Raw genomic sequence first — 22,970 nt, forward strand, 5'->3', positions numbered from 1 at the left:
TACATGTCTAATATACCTAAATAACTTCCTTCTTGGTATATTCAGACAGGCAACAGGGAGGCAGGTGGGTCAGTGAGGAATCCACAAGTGTAGGAAAGTGCCATCTTTCTGGCATGGTTACCTCCCGCTTTTTGCCTGTTGTCAGTGTGTTTGACTATGTTCACTGGGATCCTGCTCACCAGGACCCCAGTGACTGTGTTATCTCCCTTCAAATTTGGTTGCTTGGACCACACACACCCCACATTTGGCATACTGGTGCCCCCTTGTAAGCCCCTAGTATATGGTACCCAGGTATCCAAGGCATTGGGGCCCCAGGTGTTCCCCAGTGGCTGCAGCATGTATTATGCCAGCCATTGGGAGCCCATGCAAAGTTTCTGCAAGCCTGCTATTGCAGCCTGCATGAAGGGGTGCATGCACACTTTTTCACTACAGGTCACTGCACCAGGTCCCTGTATTCACCCCTATAGTAGGCCTTCCTAGCCCTAAGGGCAGGGTGCAAGTATCAGTGTGTGAGGGCACCTCTGCTTGAGCAGAGGTCCCTACCACAAACTTGAACTCCATTTTCATGGACTTCGTGAGTGTGGGGATGCCATTTTACATGCGTACTGTACATATGTCACTACCTATGTCCAAGCTAGATAATGGTAACTCTGAACCTAGGCATGTTTGGTATCAAACATGTTGGAATCATACCCCAATAGTGTTGCCAGTATTAGAAGTATGATTCCATGCACTCTGGGGGGCTCCTTAGAGGAACCCCAGCATTGCTGCTACTACCTTTTTAGGGTTTTCTGGGCTTCCCAAGCTGCTGCCAACCCTCAGACAGGTTTCTGCCCTCCTCCTGCTTGATCAGCTCCAGCCCAGGCAGGCAGAACAAAGTATTTCCTTTGGGAGAGGGGGTTAACAGCCCCTCCCTTTGGAAATAGGTGTTGCATGGATTGGGAGGGGTAGCCTTCCCAAGCCACTGGTATGCTTTGAAGGGCTCATTTGGTGCCCTCCTTGCATAAACCAGTCTACACTGGTTCAGGGATCTCCAGGCCCTGCTCTGGCACGAAACTGGGCAATGGAAAGGGGAGTGACCACTGCCCTGTACACCACCACAGATGTGGTGCCCAGAGTTCCTCCATGGGGTCCCTTGATTCTGCTACCTTGAATCCAAGGTGGGCAGAGGCCTCTGGGAGCATCTGACTGCACCAGGTCAGGCAGGTGATGTCAGAGCCCTCTCCTGATAGGTGCTCACTTGGCTGGTGACCAATCCCCCTTTCAGGGCTATTTAGGCTCTCCCTTCTGGGTCGGTCTTCAAATTCAGCTTGCAAGATTCAAGCAGGACACCTCTGCAACCTTTACTTCAACTTCTGGCCACTGGAACTGCGACTGGATCCTCCTGGAACCGACAATCTGCATCCACGACAAAGACTCTGCTTGCAACATTGTTTCCACAGCTCCTCCCAACTTCTGCAACATTTCCCCGGCTGTGCATCCTCTGAGGGCAGCAAGTCTTCAGTCTGCACAAGAAGGAAGACGGAATCTCCCTTGTAGTGAAGGAGTCGGTCTCCTGCATCCCCGGGCACCAACTGCAACGATGACCGGCTGCGTGGATCTCCTCTCATCCTGGGCTGCATGGATCCTGCATCCCGGGTGATGGTCTGGAGTGGTCTCCTCTGTCCTCTCTACCTAGCTAGCTGTACAACTTTGGTGAAGGTAAGCCCTTGCCTTCCCACTAAGGACAGTACCCCCGCGTCTCTTGCAGCTACGAAGGCTTGTTGGCATCTACTCCAAGGGATCTTCAGGCTCCGTGTGGCCCCAGCCCCAGCATTCTTCCCTGTGATGCACAGCCATCTGCTTGCTTCTCCTACGGCATAGGACCCTTCTTCAGTTCTGCTGCGTGGGCTCCTCTGCAACTCATGGTTCCTCTTCCAGTGGGTCTCCTGTGGGGGTTGCCTTTTCTTTTGTTGACTCTCTGCCTTGGGTTGAGTCCTCCTGGACCTTGCTTGTCCCCGGCAGCCCCTTTTCGTCTGTCGCGACTTCTGCCTTTTGTGCAGGCTTGTTGGTGGCTTTTCCACACCACAGACACTGAAATATTCCATCCAGCATGGAACCTGGCATGCATCCACTGGGAACTCTTCGCCGACTCCAGGGATGCATTGCTGACGGTCTTCGCCCTACCGTCAATCAACTCCTGCAATCACAGATGGGTGGGTAATGGCTCCTGCCACCACCGGACACTCCTGCGACTTCTGAACTTGGTCCCCTTCTTTTCACGGCCTTCCTCTTCAGGAATCCACCGCTGGTTTCTTGCAGTCTTGTATGGGTGTTGCAATATCCTTATTTTCCTTCCTTTTAGTGGTTTGGGGAAAATCCAGCAACTTACTATTTTCTTACTGGTTACTGGGGGGGCACTATGGTACTTATCTTTGGGGTTTCCTGGTTCCCCCAGCTCCTCTTTACACATTCCATTTACCTAGGTGGGGGTCCTGCATTTGCATTCAATTTTGTATTATATGGTTTGGGTTCCCCCTAGGGTCACTATTGTCTATTTGCTATTGTACTGTTTTCTACTGCTATTTCTGCCTATTTCTTACTACTAGTGTACATATTTGGTGTGTTTACTTACCTCCTATTAGAGAATTGCCTATCTAGTGTTTTGGTACTCTGTTACTGTAATAAAGAACCTTTATTTTTGTAACACTGAGTGTTTTCTTTCGTGTGTAAGTGCTGTGTGCAGGAGGCTGGCCTGGTTTGTAGTGGGTACCTAATATACTTGCACCTTATACCATGTCCAGCTACCCCTTATTAGTGAACTGTAGGCATTGTTCTAGCAGCTTAGCCTGTCAAGGGGCAGCTGTGGCAGAGCAGCCAATGCTGAAGTAGGAGACATGTAAAGCTCTTGCAATACCACTATAGTCACACAGTACTTATACACAATAAAAGACAATACTCAGTGTTACCAAAAATAAAGGTACTTTATTTTAGTGACACAAGGCCAAAAATATCTTAGAGGCAATACTCCTTCTGGAGGTAAGTATTATACACAATATATATACCAGTAACCAAAAGTAGGTAAATAAACAGTCATAGAATAATGCAAACAGTGAAAAACATAATAGATTGCAATGGGCTTAGGGGCAACACAAACCATATACTAAAATAGTGGAATGCGAAAGTCGGATTCCCCCCAGACAAGTGTAGTGTGTAGAGGGGCCCTGGGAGTGTAAGAAAACACCAAAGGTAAATAAAGTACCCACCCCAGATCCCAGGAAAACAGGAGTAAAGTACATCAAGTTTCCTCAGAACACACTACAAGTCGTGATGAAGGATTATGCAAGAACCAAGCAAGACAGCAAGCAACAAACAATGGATTCCTGGACCTGAAGACCTATGGAGAGGGGAGACCAAGTTCAGAAGTCGATGAAGAGTTCAAGAAGAGCAGGAGCCCCTGCCCACCTGCAAGAAGGTGTAAAAGTGGATTCTCCAGTTGGAAGAAAAGTACAGAAATGCACCAAAGAAGATAGCTGCGGGTTCCTGCTTGGTGCAGGAGATGCCCCACGTCGATTCGTTGGATGCAGGCTGTTTGGATCGCTGGATTCCGCCAACAAGCCTTGGTTCACGCAAGAATGCATTTTGCGTCAAAGAGGAGCAGCTCGGACCCAGGAGGGACCTGGGGGTCTCAACTCGGACTGAGGAGACAGATGGGCTATCAGCTCTTCAGAGAGCTCTCAGAAGACCAGGCAGCACCCAGAGGAGTCCCAGGACACGGGGACAAAGGAGTTGCAAAGTGCGGTCATCGCAGCACTACACAGAAGGATCCCACGCCGCCAGAGAACTCAGAGAGCTGTGCGTCGCAGGATAGAGTGCTGGGGACCTGGGCTACACTGTGCACGAAGAACTTTTGGAAGAAGTGCATAGAAGTCCAAGGAGCTGCAGAGGACGCAATGCACAGGGGTAATGTCTGGCATGGGGAGGCAAGCTCTTACCTCCACCAAATTGGACAGCTGGACCTGAGATCACGCTCGTCAACAGGAGAGGAGTCCCAGAGTACCAGTCATCGTCGCAGAAGGGTGCCTGCAGAACCAGGGAAGTGACTTTGTCACTCCAGGGGAGATTCCTTTGGTTCTTCTGGTCCAGGGTGAAGACACGCAGTCCTCTGAGCGTGCACAACTTGGAAACTGTTGCAGCTGCTGGCTGGAGCTGAAGTTGCAGGTCACAGTAGCGTTCCTGGATACTTTGTGGCAGTTACAGCAGAAGCTGAAGCAGAGGAGTCCCGGTGGAGTCTTGCAAACCGAATCCGAGGAAACACCCAGAGGTGAGACTCTAAATATCCCTGAGAGGGGGGATTGGCTACCTACCCAGGTATGCACCTATCAGGAGGGGTCTCTGACGTCACCTGCTGGCACTGGCCACTCAGATGCTCCCAGAGGGTCCCCACACCTTGGAATCCAAGATGGCTAACGCCAGGGACACTCTGTAGGAGCTATGGGCACCACCCCTGAGGTGGTGATGGACAGGGGAGTGGTCAATCCCCTTTCCTTTGTCCAGTTTCGCACCAGAGCAGGGACTGGGGGTCTCTGAACCGGTGTAGACTGGATTATGCAAGGAGGGCACCGTTCGTGCCCTTCAAAGCATTTCCAGATGCTCTGGGAGGATACCCATCCCATGCCTGTAACACGTATTTCCAATGGGAGTGGGTGTAACATCCCTCTCCTAAAGGGGGATGCATTGTTCTGCCTTCCTGGGATTGAGCTGCTCAATCCCCAGGATGGCAGAAGCCTGCCTATGAGGTGAGGTGAGGTGGCAGCAGCTGGGGCTGCAGTGGAAACCTCAGAGAGCTGGTTTGGCCGTATTGGGGGTCCATGGCGGAGCCCCCAGGATGCAAGGAATGCCCCCCCCAATACCAGATTTGGATTGGGAGTTCAATTTCACAATCGTAGACACCTCACATGGCCATATTCGGAGTTACCATTGTGAAGCTACATCTATGTATTGACATATATGTAGTGTACGCTTATAATGGTGTCTCCACACTCACAAATTCGGGGAACTGGCCCTGGACAACGTGGAGGCAACTTTGCTAGGGCAAGGGTGCCCTTACACACAGTAACTCTGCACCTAGCCTACAGTAACTGAATGTTAGACATATAGGTGACTTATAAGTTACCTGGTGCAGTGAAAATGGCTGCAAAATAGTGTGTGCACTATTTCACTCAGGCTGCAGTGGCAGTCCTGAAGGAGTGTTTGTATGAGCTCCTTATAAGGTGGCAAAAGAAATGCTGCAGCACATAAAGATCTCCTGGAGCCCCAATGCCCTGGATACCTAGGTACCATATACTAGGGACTTATTGGAGGGGGGGGCAGTGTGCAAGTTGGAATTGGAATATGGAGTCACTAAACTATAGTGACAAATTTGGTACACAGAGAAAGCATAAGCACTGGAGTTCTGGTTAGCAGAACTCCAGTGACACAGTCAAGCATACTGACAACACATATAGGCCACAAGCTATGAGTATTGGGGTCCTGACTAGCAGGCTCCCAGTGAGACAGTGAAAACACACTGACAAACAGGCAGAAATTAGGGATAACATGCCAAGAAAGACAGTACTTTCCTACACTGTGTGACAACAGTGGTAATGCATGAGCTTTGCACGTCTCCTATCTAAGTCTTGGCTGTTCATCCACAGCTACCTCTAAAGAACCTGGCTTCTAGACACTGCCTACACATCACTAATAGGGGAACTCTGGACCTGGAATAAGGTGTAAGTACCATATGTACCCATCACACACCAGGCCAGCTTCTTACATTGGTGGTGCAGTGGTGGGATAAGCACTTGTAATTGCCTTACCACTCTGTCACTTGGTACTTTCCACAGGAAAGACCACCTACTGACTAGAGGTACACACTGTACGTAGTCCCAGGGAGCTAGTCTCTTACGATTGGTTAAGCTAGGGGTTTAGGCATGGCCCTTGCTGCAAACTTCTTTGGAGTGACTAGGAGTTAGAGTAGTTAGGAACACCTACACCACTCAAACAACACAGCATGTCTTCAGAGCAGGACACATCTCAGGCCATGGACTCACAGTATGTGGGCCCCACTTTCCAAGAGTTGAGGGAGATGTGCTTAGATAGGACACTGAAGACAGCAGGGAACCCCAACAAGAGTCTGCTTCTGGGCCTGCTCCTCCAAGATGACCAGAACCATGATGTAAGCCAGGAGGAGGAGGAAGATGCAGACTCAGAGGTGGGTGCCTTTTTGCATATACCAAGAAATCCTGAAGCACTGAACGGGCAAAATGTCCGTCTCTCCTCACTTCTGAGTTCAAACAGTAATGTTTTGCGAACGTGTGGAGGGAAGTCTAGGTTGCTGCCTTGTAAATGTCAACAACTGGAACAACTCTAGCTAAAGCCCAGGTAGCAGTCTTAGCTCTGGTCGAATGAGCCCTAATACCCTCAGGAGAATCTTTCTTTGCCAGCGCATAACATATTTTAATGCAAAGAATGACCCACCTTGAATGCGTTCTTTTCTGGACGGCCTTGCGCTTCAATTTGCCCACGTAGCCGATGAGCAGCTGGTCATCCGTCCTAAATTCGCTCATCCTGTCTAAGTAGAAACTCAATGCTCTCTTTGGATCCAGAAGATGCAGCCTTTTCTCCTCCTTAGAGGGATGGGGAGGAGGTTAAAAGAATGGAAGGGAGATGGACTGCCCTAAGTGAAAAGGAGTCGCTACCTTTGGCAATAAAGCCGCTGTGGTTTTAAAACCACCTTGTTGGCATGGAAAGTGGTTAACAAGGGTTTTACATTCAGAGCTTGTAGCTCACTAACATGTCTAGCCAACGTGATAGCTATTAGAAAAACAGTTTTAAACATATGGAACCTCAATGGGCAATTATGCAATGGTTCTAACGGTGTACCCTGGAAGTACGTTAAAACTAAATTAAAATCCCACTGAGGCATTAAAAAAGGAGAGGGAGGAAATATAGTAGTCAAACCCTTAAGAAACCTTAAAACTATAGGGGACTTAAACAAAGAGGGTCAATCAGGTAAACAAATAAATGCTGAGCGTGCAGAGAGATAGCCCTTCACTGTCTCAACTGCACAACCTTGCTGTGCCAAGGAAAGAGCAAACTGCAAAACATTGGACAAGTGGGCCTTTAAAGGATCCACGTGTCTGTCCTCGCACCATCTGACAAACTTGGCCCATCTAACCGCATAGACAGGTGAAGTGTTGCCTGGCCGATAAAATAACACCCACCACTTCAGGAAGAAATGAAAAGAAAATCAGGTTGCTTCGTTCAATCTCCAGGCATGTAGATGCAGGCTCTGGAGGTGGGGGTATAGAACCTGCCCCTGTGACAGCGAGAGGTGGCCTGCCCTGTGAGGGAGATGGAGCCGAGGGCACAGAGAGAGTTGAAGAAGGTCTGTGTTACTCACCATTCTTGGCCAATCAGGAGAAATCAATATGACTTAGGCCTGGTCTTGGCGAATCTTCCTCAGGACTCGAAGAATCAAGGGTATGGGGAAAACGCGTAAAGCAGCCGGTTGCCCCAGCTCAAATGAAATGTGTCTCCCAGAATTCCCTGCATCGGATACTGGAGGCTGCAGAACAAAAGGCAGTGCGCATTCTCGCAAGTGGAAAACAAGTTTATCTGAGACGTCCCTCAGAACTGGAAGATATGAAGAACCACCTCCAGATGAACTCGTCATTCGTGGTCAGCTGAAAAGTGCCGGCTCAGACTGTCCACACGTACGTTGAGAGCTACAGCCAAAGAGTTTGCTACTATGCAAATCGGATGGGCCTGAACCCAGTACCAGAGACGTAGAGCCTCTCTGCAGAGAAGATACCACCCAATTCCCACCTGTTTGTTGATATGCCACATTGCGGTAGTGTTGTCTGTCAAGACCTGTACCGACTAAATGGAAGGGAGGAAGGCCTTGAGAGCCAGACTTATCACCCGCAACTCCAACAGACTGATATGAAACATCTTTTCTTCCGGAGACCAAGGACCCTTGATCTCCAGATCCCCCTGATGAGCTCCCCATCTTACACTGGAAGTATCAGTTATCACTGTGGTCACCAGAGGTGGTAGGTAAAACGGCCTTCCTTACATTAGGTTGCCGCCTATAGAGCACCATTGGAGATCAGTTCCAGTGCTTCTGGAGAACATTATAGACTCGCCGCTGTGTTGAAACCACTGCTTACGGAGGCACCCCTAGAGGGGCCTCATGTGCCAGCGTGCACAAGTGACCAACAGAATGCAGGAAGCGAACAGACCAAGCAGACATAAGAACTTTAGGACTGGAACGTGCGGTCCATTCTGAAACATTGGAATCATAGCCAGAACGTCTTGAATCCTCTATGGAAGATGAAAGGCACAATTCGCTGTGGTGTCCAGTACCAGCCCTATGAACAGGATGCGCTGAGAGGGCTTCAGATGAGATTTGGGGACACTGATTGAAAACCCCAGATTTAACAACAGATACATCGCAATTGCAAGTGATGCTGCACCAAGTCTGGAGACTTGTTTTTTAGCAACCAATTGTCTAGGTAGGGGAATACTGGTATTCCTCACCTTCTGAGATGCTCTACAACCACTGCTATCACCTTTGTGAAGACTCGATGTGCGGAAGTAAGACCAAAAGGCAAACTGGTAGTGTTGTGCTCCTACCGGGAAGTGGCTATACTTCTTGTGTGACTGCAGAATGGGGATGTGAAAATACACTTCCTGCAAGACGAAAGAAACCATCCAGTCTTCTTTGTCCAACGCAAGAAGCACCTGTGCTAGGGTCAGCATTTTGAATTTCTCCTGTTTGAGAATCCAATTCAAAATCCTCAGGTCCAGAAAGGGGGGCACACAACCATCCTTTCTGGGGATCAGGAAAATATCTTGAATAACATCCCGACCCCTTTCCTGCTCTGGAACCAACTTCACTGCGCCCTTTAAAAGCAGATATTGTACCTCCTTATGAAGCAGCAGTAGATGTTGTTCCAAACACAAAGTTTGCTGGGGAGGTAAAGGAGCGGGAAACTCCCAAAAGGGAAGGGCATACCCATTTCCTACAATGTCTAATACCCAACTGCCACTCACACTTCTGGAGGAAATGAATTAACCTTCCCCCTACGGGTAACACAAGCTCTTGAAATGAAGAACTAGAGTTGCTTCCCTGAAAGGTTTCCAGCGGAGGATGAAGTGGAGGAGGAGGAAGGGTGATGGACTATAACATGCTGCCTAGATCTCCCACGACCTCTGTAGCATTTATACAGGGGGTTGGCAGACTGCTGATTCTGGAATTGCTGCCTCCCACGAAAAAGTGAAGCTGTGGCCAAACTTCTAAACCTACGGAAAGGTCTGTAGGTTGAGGACAGTGTCTGAAGACCTAGTGACTTGGTGGTGGCCTTACTCTTCTTATGTTCCTTTAAGGCTGAATCTGCCTTGGCTCCAAACAATCTCTGGCAACCGAGTCCGCAGTATCCAGCCTGATTGAATAACCTGTTTCGCTGCTGCCCGACTGTCCTGCAGCTGCTCAGCAAAATGACCCAGCGCATCCTGCAGCATTTTGGGAATAACCTCTTTGGTCAAATCCATCAGTACATTGTCATACCTTCCCAACAGACATGTAGCATTGACCGATTTCAACACCATGCTTCCTGACGAAAAGATTTAAAAAGTCATACACTATGTCAATAGATCATAGTAATTGAATCAATTAATGAAATGGCACATGAAGGCCATATAATCTTTGTATATTTATATTTCATATACAAAGTACATACAGGCATGCACACCAAACTATTTAAATGAGATGTGAATCTCCAAAAGTAAAATAATACACACCTATGAGTAATTAAATAGAAAACCATAAAGAGTTTTTTCAAGTTCCCATAAAGTCCATAACTTGACATACACTTGAGATTTCATTTTTTCACAAGGTCTATATTTGAATCTTTGAGTCTATATGTAATAACAGCTCAAATTCAATTAAATGTTCCTTGCTGTGTACTGAGAAATCTTCGGAACATCCCACAATTATCGCTGATGTTTCGACCCTAGTCGTTAGTGTCTCATATCAAACAGGTTTTCCTCAGTACCAACAATAAATGCACTGTGTTAGAAACGAGGCTGAACCCACATCAGCTGGGTCATAAAACAAGACAGTAACCCAGAACCCCAGTAATGGAGATTATTGACTTACTGGCCTAACAAACTCACCGGTAGTTGTGAAAATCTACTCTAAATACAACATTGCTTCAGGGTCAAAAATCCCTAGTGATAAGAAAAACTTACTCTCGCATGGATGTAAAAGGGTGTAACAGATCCCAAAACAAGGCAGTAAACATTTTTCTCCCTCTAGCGAGGAAGGCCTTGCTAGAGCGAGAAAGCAAGTGTTTACTGAAAGAGATGATGTCCTGCCCTAGCTACATCGTCTCCTCTCCCACCCCATGACGATGCCTCCCTCTTTACATCACTATTTTCACATACAAAAACAGAGGTTCGGAGGAAGATGGTTACCAGGGTCTCCGTTTCCCCAATTCCATCTTCTAGGTTTTTACTTCTTGAGGATTTTATCTTGTCCACCATTGGTGTTTCCATCTGAAAGAAAAAATAAACAAAGAGTGGGCTTGTGCAAGACATGGTACTGCCATGTACCCACAATACTGACTACACTAAGACAGTGTAGAACATAGAGGGCAACACATTATCACTCACTGAACTACGCTGTTGACAAGACAGAGGAACAGGGCTCACTTGCAGTACTTGATGTACTCTGGCAGTGCACTATGTTGAAGAAAGAAGCGCATGACTAATAATTTTGGCCTTACCAAGACCGTTCTAGTGCCTTCATGGTGCATCTGAATTTATGTGTGGGAAATTTTTTAAGTGTGAGTGAGAAAGAAAAGTAGTGAATGATCAAGTGCAACATAGTGAGCACATTTTTTTTTAACATGATGTACTTCTTTTGGAATCTTATGTGTCTGTGGAAGGTTGGGATGAGGGACTTCTATGATTGTCACTTGAGGTGTTAGCGTGCTTGTGTTTGAGGTGGTAAAAGCACATTAATAGCAATCCGGAACTAACTACCTGACTTCTTATTCTGGTGACGAGCAGAGTACAGAATCTACTCTCACAGGTATTGCAGGAGTGTTTCGACACTTCTCCCAGTTTCAGGTAGGTCATGTGATGAAATTTTCTTAAATCTGTAAGTGCACTATCACATTCCTCATATGTCCAGGATCAGAAGTCTTCTCTTCTACGCAGCAAATTAGACAGAGGTCAGGCAGGTCGAAACATGAAAGTCTGCTGTGCAGGAGGAAAGACACCAAACCCAGGAGAAATAAGGTGTTGGTCCAGGAATAGTGAGAGGCTACAGAGGCAGACAAAATGGACCTATAAGAGCAAACTGACAAAGACGGCAATGGGAGACAAGAAAGTGCAGACTTAAGTGCTAGCATAAGACGTCAAGCACAATGTAAAAGATGCCTCACCACAGAGACACCAAAGAAAGCATCTATGACAGAACCATACAGACCCAGCCCTAATAAACAGTCTGAGCTGAGTTCTCTCCCATGTGACCAGGAAATCAAGCTGCAGTAATAGTAAAGGGCTGAAGATCTGGTTGAATCTAGCTGAACAGGAAGGTGGGCCACTATAAGAGACAAACCAGGGGAAAGAAGGCTAAACATGGGTCTCTGCCTCTTTTTTTGCCATGTGTGTCTTCTTGAAGCTCACCTGTTTTGACACAACCTTGTAGGGTATTCCCCACTTTCTGACCACAGGATACTAAATGGTATCAAGTGAAAACCTGAAAGGCTTGGAAAACTGCTGCTGCTCTCTTAAGAAATACTACCAGGTGAGCCAGTCTCTTTTTGGAGAATAAAAGATCAAAGTATAACCACTGCAGTTTCTCTTGGGAGGAGGGAGTTTTGCTTAAGGCTATAATGAAGATTTTGTTGGAGGAGAACTACGTTTGCAGGTAAGTAACTATTCCTTGTTCTCTAGGGGATCTTCATTATTAGTCATACGCCCTCAAGAGATTATCAAGACCAATAAATGCAAAGAAAGAGGCAATGAAAACAACCAACAGTATCTAAATAAATAGATTACTATGGTAAATTGGGCCCATCAGCATATCTGCTCTGGAATGTGTGTTGAGACAGTGGTGTTTTCTAAAAGTATGTACAGACCTCCAGATAGCAGCTTTCTTAAGTAATGCTGTACTAGTGACTATCATTCAATTAATCAATCAATCAACCAGGATTTATAAAGCGCAGCTAATCATTGGGTATCCAGGAGCTAGCAGGTCCCAGAGGCGTATTCGAACAGTCAGGTCTTGAGGGTCTCTCCGAGTTCCGAAAGTGAGGTGATGGTCCAGAGGTGCGTAGAGCAGCTGTTCCAGGTTTTTGCTGCAATGTGAGAGAAGGACCGCCCTCCACTTCTGCCTCGGTTGATGGAGGGAATATGGGCAAGCGAAAGGGAGGTAGCATGTAGTGTTCTTTAGGATTGGTGAGTGTTCAGGCAGTGGTTAATGTACGCAGATCCTTGGTTGTGTAGAGTGTTGTGTGCATGGGTAAGCAGCTTGAATTGGCTTCTCTTCTGTACAGGGAGCGAGTCAAGTTGCCTGAGATGGGGTGTGATGTGGGTTCATCCGGGAAGGCCAAGGACGAGTCTTGCTGGGGATGTCTGTTTGGACTCTGTAGGAGGTGTGCAGTGATTCCTACGTAGAGGGCATTGCTGTAGTCCAGTCGGCTGGTGATGAGGGCCTGTGTCACGGTGTGTCTCGTGTGTAGGGGTAGCCACTTGAAGATCTTATGTAACACGCGCAAAGTGAGGAAGCAGGCGGAGGAGACAGCATTAATCTGTGATTTCAAGGTGAGCTTGTCATCAATGATTAAACTAAGTTCTTGTATATCAATTACATTTATAGGTCTTTTTCTCTCCATGAGTCCTGAAGAGGCCCATATGTGAAGGGGCCGAAACGCGTCGACCTATTGTAGGGAGGTTGCAAGAAATATTAAGTTTATGAATTATGATTAGAGCACACATCTCTTCTTTAACAAGGAGTTAAGGAAATAGAAATTTATGATGTGATAGCTGACGCAACCATCTCTTCTATGTGGATTGAAGTTTTAATGTATTTAGACAACTCCATTTTTCCAAAAATTCTGGAGAATGATGAAGAGAGTTTTTGGATATGATTATATATATATTTCTGTAGGTAATTTTGATGTAAGTTCATCGTTATTTATATTGTTATGTGTGTGTCATTTTGTTTTTTACGTCCAAAAAATGAAGCGAATAATTATGTTGTAATTAAAGTACACTTCCAATGACCAATTCAGAAGCTCATTGTGTGTAAATTAGCACTTAGATTTGTCCCTACTATTGTACCACTTTGTGTTTACAGATTCCAAGATTTCTGGCATGGTCGGAGGGATTGGGTGCTAGTCCTAGGTCTGAGGGCCACCAGGTGTAGTTCTGTCTTGTCTGTGTTCAGCTGCAGGCAGTGGTTCTTTATCTAGTCAGCAATACTTGTCATGCATCTGTGGAAGTTGGTTCTGATGGTGGAGGGGTCATCAGTGAGTGAGAGAATGATCTGGGTGTCGTCTGCATAGGAAATTACGTTGAGACTGTGGGATCTGGTGATGTTGGCCAGCAGGGTCATCTATGCGGTGAAGAGCATGGGGCTGATCTCTCTTCTTGATTGGGCTCAGGCCTGCAAGGCATAGACTTTTTACCTCTGCTGCAGCAAAGCAGAATACAAGAAACAATGCACCTGGAAATCGACTGTTTTGGTGTGGCTAATCCTGTCCAAACTGCTCCATAGTTTACAAGTAGGCAGTCAGCCTGCCTAAGGGGTTTGGTTTTATCAATTTTAAATTTTAGAACGTCTTAATGTCAAGAGACTATAAAGCCCTTTCTGCTGCGAGAAGAGGAGTTCTGGAAGAAGGTAGGAAGGGACATAACCTGGTTAACATTAAAGTCAGATATGACTTTGGGAAGGAAACATTGTATGGGTCCTCATAACAACCTGATTGTTTTGGAAGACTGTACTAAGTTGTTAACTGGACAGAGCCCGAACTTCACTAACTCTATAGGCAGAAGTAAAAGTAACTAGACAAGTTGCCTTCCAAGAAAAATGTTCTAAAGCAGTCTTATGGATGGGTGCAAATGATGGACACTTTAACTTAGAAAGGCCCCCATTAAGCTCTTATGAAGAAGGTTTTCATAAGGGTGAGAAATCTTTCTTAATTCCTTTTCAGAGGTGTTTTATATCTAGGATTTGTAAAAAGAGGTTTGTGAAGTACCTTTTCTATAGGCAGTAGTAGCTGCTAGATACACTTTTATAGAAGAAAATTGCAGCACAACTTAGCCAAATTAAGAACATATAAGGATACCTCTGCATATCACCAGAAGCAGAACCTGTTCCATTTGAAAGAGTAATATTTTCTGCAGAAGAATTAAATTTCCATATTCCAAGCGTTCACCAGCCAAACTGACAAGCTTAATGTTGGAAAACTGGCTGGCAGGATCTGGCACCTGATCTTGAACAGAAGGTGCAGTCTGTACAGCAGTTTCTTGTGTGGTTGTTCCGACAGATGTAGTAGATCAATATACGACCACTGCCACGGCCACTCTGGAGTAATGAAAAACATCCTTTGTCAGTCTTTTAGAAGTCAGATGATTACTGATGTGTAGGAAGCTGCCCTGGTGTGTGGGGGTACTAGAAAACCACAAAAGGTAAGTAACACTATCCCCCTCAGCCAACAGGAAAGCAGGAGTAAATCACTGGAATGTCCCCAAACCACCCAAAAGGAAGAAAAAGAAAAGAAGACACCCAGACAAAACTTCACAAAACCAGGGGCGGATTCCTGGAGAAGAGGACCTGTGGAGAAAGTGGACCAAGTCCAAAAGTCACAGTGGCGTCCAGGAGGAGTAGGAGCTACTACCCACTCAGCTGTACTTGCAGGAGTTGGTCGACGGTGAGGAAGAACAGGTCAGCACTGCAGCCCTGGAGCCTCATAAGAGTTTCTGATGGATGCAGATGTCCCACACTGGAAGAAAGATTCCAGATGGGTGATGGTGCAGAAATTCCACCAACAAGCCTTGGAAAAGGCAAACTTGCGGTTAGTGGAAAGTGGTGCTGCAGGGGACCAGCAAAGCCCAGGAGGACTCAAACCAGGAGGGGGAGTCACAGGGGACCCTCTGAGTCGCAGAGAATCCACAGGAGCAAAGGCAGCACCCACAGTAGTAGTCCCACAGGCCGGGGACACAGAAGTCGCAGAAGGAGCCCACGCAGAACTACATAAAGGGATCCCAAGCAGCAGCGGAACCATGCAGAGGGCTGAGCATCGCAGGAAGGAGTGCTAGGGACTGGAGCTACATGTCGCCAGAAGATTCCTTGGAGGAGATGCAAACAAGCCTTGGCAACTGCAAGTGATGCGGGGCACGGGGTACTGTCCTGCATGGGAATACATAGGCTTACCTCCACCAAAGCTGGAGAGGGACCAAGAGGACTACTGCAGACCACCACCCGTGATGCAGGATTCAAACAGCTCATGATGAGGGGAGATCCACGCAGCTGGTCGTCATTGCAGCAGGTGCCTGCAGATGCAGGGAAATCACTCCACTCCAAGGGAGATTCCTCCTTCTTCTTCTTGTGCAGGCTGTCTTCTGAAAATGCACAGCCATGGAAATGTTGCAAAGCTGGCAGGAGCCATGGAAACAAAGTTGAGGAAGAATCTTCTTTGTGGATTGCAGCGCTGTCAGTTCCTGGAGGGTCCAGTCCCAGTTCCTGTGGCCAGAAGTCAAAGTGGAGGATGCAGAGAAATCCTGCTGGAGTCTTGCAAGCCTAATCTCAGGACCCACCCAAGAGAGAGACCCTAAATATCCCTGAAGGGGGGGATTGGTCACCTAGTCAGGTAAGCACCTATTAGGATGGGAGGGGGCTCTGACGTCACCTGCCTGGGCTGGCCACTCAGATGCTCCCAGAGATCCCTGCCAACCCTGGAAACAAGATGGAAGAACCCAGGGGCCCTCTGGAGGAGCTCTGGCCACTCCCCTTTCCATTGTCCAGTTTCACGTCAGAGCAGAGACTAGGGGGTCAGTGAACCAGTGTTTTTCCTTAGAGGGATGCAGTGGAGCAAAGAAGGTGGGCAGGGTGATGCTTTGACCCAGGTGAAATGGTGTCACGACCTTGGGGAGGAAAGGGGCATGAGTTCTGAGTACCACCTTGCCTGGGAACATGGTGAGATACGGCGGCTTGGATGAGACAGCCTGCATCTCAGTCAACTTCCTGGCAGATGTTATTTCCACTAAAAAGGCTGTTGTGATGGTGAGCAGTTGGAGGGGACAGTTATGTAATGGCTCAAAGGAAGCACATATGCAAAACTTGAGAACTAGATTTAAGTCCCACTGAGGCATTGGAAAGAGCGTGGTGGAAACATATGCACAAGCCCTTTGAGAAATCTATGTACAATAGGTGACTTGAATAATGAAGGCTGATCAGGCAGCCAAATGAACGTGGATAGGGTGGAAAGTGTGCCTTGGAGAGTGCCCAAGGCAGAACCCTGTTGGGCAAGGGATAAGATAAAGATAAGGATGTCAAAGAGAGAAGACGACAGAGGATCAATAGATCTTTCTGTACAATAATATACAAAGATTTTCCAACAGCAGGCTATACAGTCTTAGTGGAGAGATGCCTGTCTGTCAGAATAAGTTTACAGACTTTGGGAGAAAGGTCGAAGGCTGTCAACTGGTGCCACTCAATCTCCATGTATGAAGGAGCAGAGTTGACAGGTTCGGTTGGAGAACCTTCCCCTGCTGCTGCAACAGAAGAGCTTCCCAAAGAGGCAGCCTGATCGGAGGATCGATGCTCATTTTCAGGAGCTCGGGATAGCAGACTCTCCGTGGCCAGTTAGGAGCCACCAGGATTACTCGGGCCTTGTCATTCTTGATCTTCTTGAGAACTCTGGACAGAAGTGGTATGGGCGGAAAGGTGTACAAGAAGCCTGAACTCCACTTGCGGCGAAAAATGTTGTCGAGCGAGTGCCACCTTGGAAACTCCAACGCACAATACTGCTGACATTGCACATTCTCTGCGGAGGTGAACAGATCTAACCAAGGCTCTCCCCCCACTGCAGAAAGAATTCTTGAGCCACTCCCGGATGGAGACACCACTTGTGATCCACTAGGCATCAACGGCTGAGTTTGTCTGCCCTTGTGTTGAGAGAGCCTGCCAGGTGTTGCAACCATCAGGGTTATGTCCTGCTGTTCTAGCCATGTCCAGAGATGCAGGGCCTCTTGACAAAGGATCCACAGCCCCACACTGCCCAGCTTGCTGCAGTACCACGTTGTGGTGGTGTTGCCCATGAACACGTGCACCATCTTCCCTTCTACAACAGGCAGAAATGCTTTCAATGCCAGACAGATCGTCTGGAGCTCCAGTAAGTTGATATGGAGTCCGGATTCCACCAGAGTTCAGAGACATTTAACTCTGTCTCTCCCAGATGGCTGCCCCATCACAGAAGTGATGCATCTGTCACTACTGTGAGATTTGGTTGGGGAAGGTAGAGGAGTCTGCCTCTGACCCAATCAGACCCAATCAGTTCACTAACCACCACTGCAGATCGTTTGCAGTCCCCGCCGAGTTCTGAACCGTTTCAGTGAGATTCCCCTGACGCTGTGGCCATGGGACCTTCAGGTCTCACTGCAGAGCCCTCATATGCCATCAGGCATAGTTGACTAACAGGATGCAGGAGGTCGTGAGGCCCAACAGCCTCAGAGTCTGTCTCACCGAAATCCAGAATAGAGGCTGAAACATCATTGAATAACCTGAATATCCTGGACTCCCTGCTTGGGAGGATAAGCCCGAAACTGCACTGTGTCCATAACAGCTCCAATGAAAGTTGAGAGAGAGTCAGGTGTGACTTTGGCACATTTATAGTGAACCCCAGTGAATGCAGGAGGTTCACCGTAGTCTGAAGGTGGGTGATGACAGCCTGGGGCGAAGGAGCCTTTAACAGCCAGTCCTGGAGGTAGAGGAAAACTTAAACCCCCCCCCACAAACCTGCACAGATGAGCTGCGACCACTGCCATCACCTTGGTGAACACCTGAGAGACACTGGTAAGGCCAAAGGGTAGCACAGTAAACTGAACGTGTTTGTGGTCTACCTTGAACCACAAGTAGCGGCTGTGGGCAGGTAGGATGGGGATGTGAAAATAGGCATCCTGGAAGTCCATTACCATCCAGTCTCCATGGTCTAGAGAACAAAAGACCTGAGCCAGAGTAAGCATCTTGAATTTCTACTTTTTGAGGAAGAGCTTAACCTCCCGCAAATCTAGAATAGGGCGAAGGCCCTTGTTCTTTTTGGGAATCAGAAAGTAGCTGGATTAACAACCACTGCCTACTTCTGACATCGGGACCCTTTCTATTGCTCCCTTGGCCAATAGAGCCGCAACTTCCTCGCGGAGCAAGACTAAGTGATCCTTCGTCAGCCGTACTTTTAACTGAGGCATAGAGGGAGGGAAAGACTGGAATGAGAGGGAATAGCCCTTCTGTATGACCTGCAAGATCCACTTGCCCGATGTTATGGACCGCCAGAAAGGAAGATGAAATTGAATCCTCTCTCCAACTGAGGAATATGGTCTTGCAGAATCACACTAGGAGGACTTGGGCGCTGTGGTGGAGGGAGGCTGGGTGGTGGACGACTTCGGGCCAGCCCCTCTGGGTCTGAAGGTACCACGACCTCGTCCCCGCACATGATGCTGACCTGACAGAGGACAGTGGCTGATCTGTGGATGGCGTTGTACCCTGCCCCTTCCAAAGCCTCGAAAGGAGCAAAAGACAGACTGTTGTCGAGGGGTCACCGAGATGCCGAAGGACTTGGCCTTAGGCTGAGAATTCTTGAAACGCTCCAGCACCGAGTCTGCCTTTTCACCAAATATGCGGGAGCCATCAAAGGGCATGTTCATAAGGTTTGCCTGGACATCCCCTGAAAAGCCAAATGTACGAAGCCAGGCGTGGCGAAGATGGGCCACCGTTGCTGAAATGGTTCTACAGTCGTGTCGAAACCACACCTAATAGTAAACTTAGCTGCATCTCTCCCATCTTTGACTGCTTATGAGAGAGTGTCCCCCATGCACCCCGGGACCTGAGGCAGCACCTGCGCCACCATATCCCATAAAGTATCGGTAAACTGGCCCAATAGGCATGAGGTGTTTACTGACCTCAATGCCAGGCTGGAGGAAGAAAACATCTTCTTCCCAATTTGGTCCAGCCTCTTGGTTTCCATACCCAGGGGTGCAGAAGGGAAGTGGAGGGTTGGACCACCAAGCTCTCCGGGGTGGGGTGTTGTGTGAGGAAACTAGGATCATCGGAGGTGGGCAATGGCGGCGGCCAACTGTCCTATTTACAGGAGCCCCTGTGCTCGGTCTGGACCACGTCCCCAGCAGGACATTAGTGAGCACTTCATCAAAGGGTCACATTGGGTCTGATGTGAAAACCCCCGGCTGAAGCACCTCAGTCAGGAGGTTAGTCCTGACCGGCACCGTAGGCAGATCTAGGTCCAAGACCTCAGCTGCCCTATGCACCACCATGGCATAAGATGCTTCCCTCCTCCATAGACGCAAGAGGTGAGAGCATGCCAGTATCTGGCAAGGTGTATAACAGCTCTACTATTGTCATGTGCAGTGGCTCTTTATCCCTGCCTGATTTTAGGTCCTTGCTCATCGTGGGTGTTTTCACATTAATTAAAAAAGTCGGTCAGTTTTGCTGCTCATTGTTGCACAAAGGGTTTGTAAAACAAGACCTAAATCCATCTTGATCTGGAGCATTACTTAGTTTCAGGGTTTTACTGGTGCATTACCTTCCCCAACCTGTACGGTTTTGTTCAAAATCTACCCCTCAGAGTGGGCAACATTGGGGAGTTGAGTACTTTGTAGATAATCTTGTTGTTCTGATTTGGAACTAATTCCTCTAGAATACACCTTAGACTAGAATCCTTCTCCAGTTTGTTAATACTTTTAGCTGTGAAAGCTATATTCCTGACACTGATCACCCCTTAAAAAGCATCCCACACTCGTCCAGTGGAAGCTTCACACCTTGATTCAAGGAAAAGTAGTCATTTATCTAGTAATTGATTTCCTCCAGTGATCTCTCAGCAATGAAGGGTGAATTCACAGTAACAGGAGCATTGTCCTACACAGAAATTGGACCAATGTCTGCAATAAAACTAGCTAGAAAGGCACTGCTAACAATGATATGTGTGTGTGTGTGTGTGTGTGTGTGTGTGTGTGTGTGTGTGTAGTGTGTGTGTGTGTGTGTGTAGTACGTATATTCAGTCTGCATTTTATGTACTTCTCGCTAAACATTCCTCAGATCTAGGTCAATGAGTGTTTTTAATTTCTTCAAAAATGCTCCAGTGAGTCCCAGCCCCCCAACCTCTCTATCCCTTAATGGGTCCCAAACTTCAACAAAGTCTCTCGTAAAATATACAACACCCCTTGCTACCCTCACCAGCATCTCTAACAATTGTAATAGAAATGCGTCCCGGGTTGTGTTGGGTGGGTACAGTGTAGCAAAGGTAAACTGGTGGCAGTGGAAGGCAGTCACTAGAATCAAGTAACAACCTTTATGTGCTCTGATTTCTGAGATTCTCAATGAAAATTGCTTTTAAGGAAAATATCTACTCCCAGTTGTTGATAGCAGCCTAGGAGTGACATGCGGTTGAATATGTACTGTGTCCGGGATCTTTCTTTAGTGAGTCTCCTACAAACACAGGACATTAAGCTGTCAGTTTTTGAGGTCTTTCCATATTGTCCCTCTCTTAATTAGGCTATTCAGGCTGTACACATTTAGCATAGTGATAGTAATCATAAAGTTGCTATAAACAGTGTAGATATTTGCAAGTGAATAAATGCAACAATATCACAGCATCTCCTCTAGTTCCCTAATTGTGTATGTGCTGTCCCCTCTAACTTCACTTGAAAACTCCCAAACTAAAAACATGAAACAGAATCAGAAGAATACTATTCTTTCCAAACTTGAAGAGGCATTCAGCCCTTCTGGGGTCTGGAGTCACCTGGAATCCTGGGGCAAGGAACCTCCTGCCCTCCAAGTGACAATCCCACACCAAGGATTGCTCCTGCCCTGATACAAGTAACAAAGTTTAAGAGAGAAAATTAAATTGCCTCCTAATCCAACTGGGATCAGCTTGTGTCTCACTGGTAGCTTCTGCATCCTGTCTCTCCTCCCCTTGCCCCACTACCCTCCGCGTTCTCACCCCAGACGTTTAGCCATAGTCTAAATTATAAAGAAGCAGGGTGGGCTGCGGGGGGGGGGCGGGGGAGAAAGCAGAGAAAGATGAACCAGGAACTTTCAATCTACCAACGTCAGTGTCAGCATGCTGCCCCAACTGTGAAGGTGCATCACTGTCCTTGATCCCCTGAGTCACGTGGAGAGGTAGCACTGCTTCCCCAGGCAGCTCCATTCTTTCATGGATGTCTTCTGGGCCGTCAGGCTTGTACCCTTTATAGGACGCTGGCCTGGTGTGTGGTGGGCACCTATGGTTTGGCACCTCATACCAGGTCCAATCAACACCTACTAGTGAATGAAGACAGTGCGGAGAAAGCCATGGCTCTCTAGAGGCAGCTATGGATGAGCAGCCAATATTATAAAGGAGACATGCAAAGCATATGCAATACCACAATAGCCACATCGTAACTTATTGCATATAAAAGAACCACACAATGTTACAAAAATAAAGGTACCTTATTAAGGTAATACTACACTAGATTAATTATAGGCAGTCCCCCCAACCGGAGGTAAGTATACATTATATCAGTGGCTCCCAAACATTTTCAACCCACGGCTCCCTTGACCTATGGGCCGTTGGCTGCAGCTCCCCGTTATGTTACTTTTTTTTGGCTGGTGGGGGGATGTAAGCCCGGCCTAGGGAGTGCTTCCATTTTTCTCCCTGAAAATAATTGGGATGAAGCTGATGAGGTTATTGTAATTATTATAGATATAACTGTAACAAAATAAAAATATAACAGTTGTTTAATTCCGCATGCAAAGGGCAGTTTAGTAAGGGAGCATGTTTTGCTGACGGCAGCCCTAGTAAAACAGGGCAGGTTTCATTTTTTTTTATGGTTATAACATAATTTTTGGCTTTAACAATTGTGACTCTCCTGCCTGAAGCTCATTTATGGGCATGCTTACACCAGTGAGGTGACATGAGCAGCTCTGCACTATTATTTAATGTCTATAATTTTACAGGGCTAGATCTGCTGGCAACAACACATGTTATAAAGTCAAACACCATCAACCATTGTTTTACTCTGACCCCATTGGCTCTCTGCACCAGAGCATTATAAATTCTGTTTAATGCACACTTACAGAAATATTATGCACTTTTAAACATAGAAACATATTAAAGGAACTTTTGAAATGTCAGTAAATCACACCTCATTTATGGACTGGAATCTATTTTGCTAGAAGTGATTATTTTTAGTTTGCTCACAGTACACTGCTAGTGTGTCACCTAAACTTTTGTTTTACTGGCACAAGTATTTTAATGTCCCAGCTGTTACAAATGTAAGCGTTATTGTTTGCCTTATTGTAAGGAAATGCCTCCTTGGCATGGTTACCCCCTGACTTTTTGCCTTTGCTGATGCTATGTTTTGAATTGAAAGTGTGCTGAGGCCTACTAACCAGGCCCCAGCACCAGTGTTCTTTCCCTAACCTGTACTTTTGATTCCACAATTGGCACACCCTGGCATCCAGGTAAGTCCCTTGTAACTGGTACCCCTGGTACCAAGGGCCCTGATGCCAGGGAAGGTCTCTAAGGGCTGCAGCATATCTTATGCCACCCTGGGGACCCCTCACTCAGCACAGACACACTGCTTGCCAGCTTGTGTGTGCTGATGAGAACAAAACGAGTAAGTCCACATGGCACTCCCCTCAGGGTGCCATGCCAACCTCA

General features: G+C 47.2%; 1 protein-coding gene across 3 annotated transcripts in view; it reads right to left on the minus strand.

The window, feature by feature from the left end:
- Positions 1–22,970, minus strand: part of PACS1 (phosphofurin acidic cluster sorting protein 1) — a 1,571,500-nt gene that overhangs the window by 785,561 nt on the left and 762,969 nt on the right. For 2 of the 3 annotated variants that reach the window (XM_069207928.1, XM_069207929.1), the window contains one exon: positions 10,501–10,581. The exons of the other annotated variant lie outside the window; for it this stretch is intronic. In XM_069207928.1, coding sequence (XP_069064029.1) covers positions 10,501–10,581 — 81 coding nt within the window. The remainder of the gene's footprint in view (positions 1–10,500; positions 10,582–22,970) is intronic. 3 annotated transcript variants of the gene reach the window in all.

The sequence above is a fragment of the Pleurodeles waltl genome, chromosome 9 (genome assembly GCF_031143425.1).
Source record: "Pleurodeles waltl isolate 20211129_DDA chromosome 9, aPleWal1.hap1.20221129, whole genome shotgun sequence".
NCBI lineage: Eukaryota > Metazoa > Chordata > Amphibia > Caudata > Salamandridae > Pleurodeles > Pleurodeles waltl.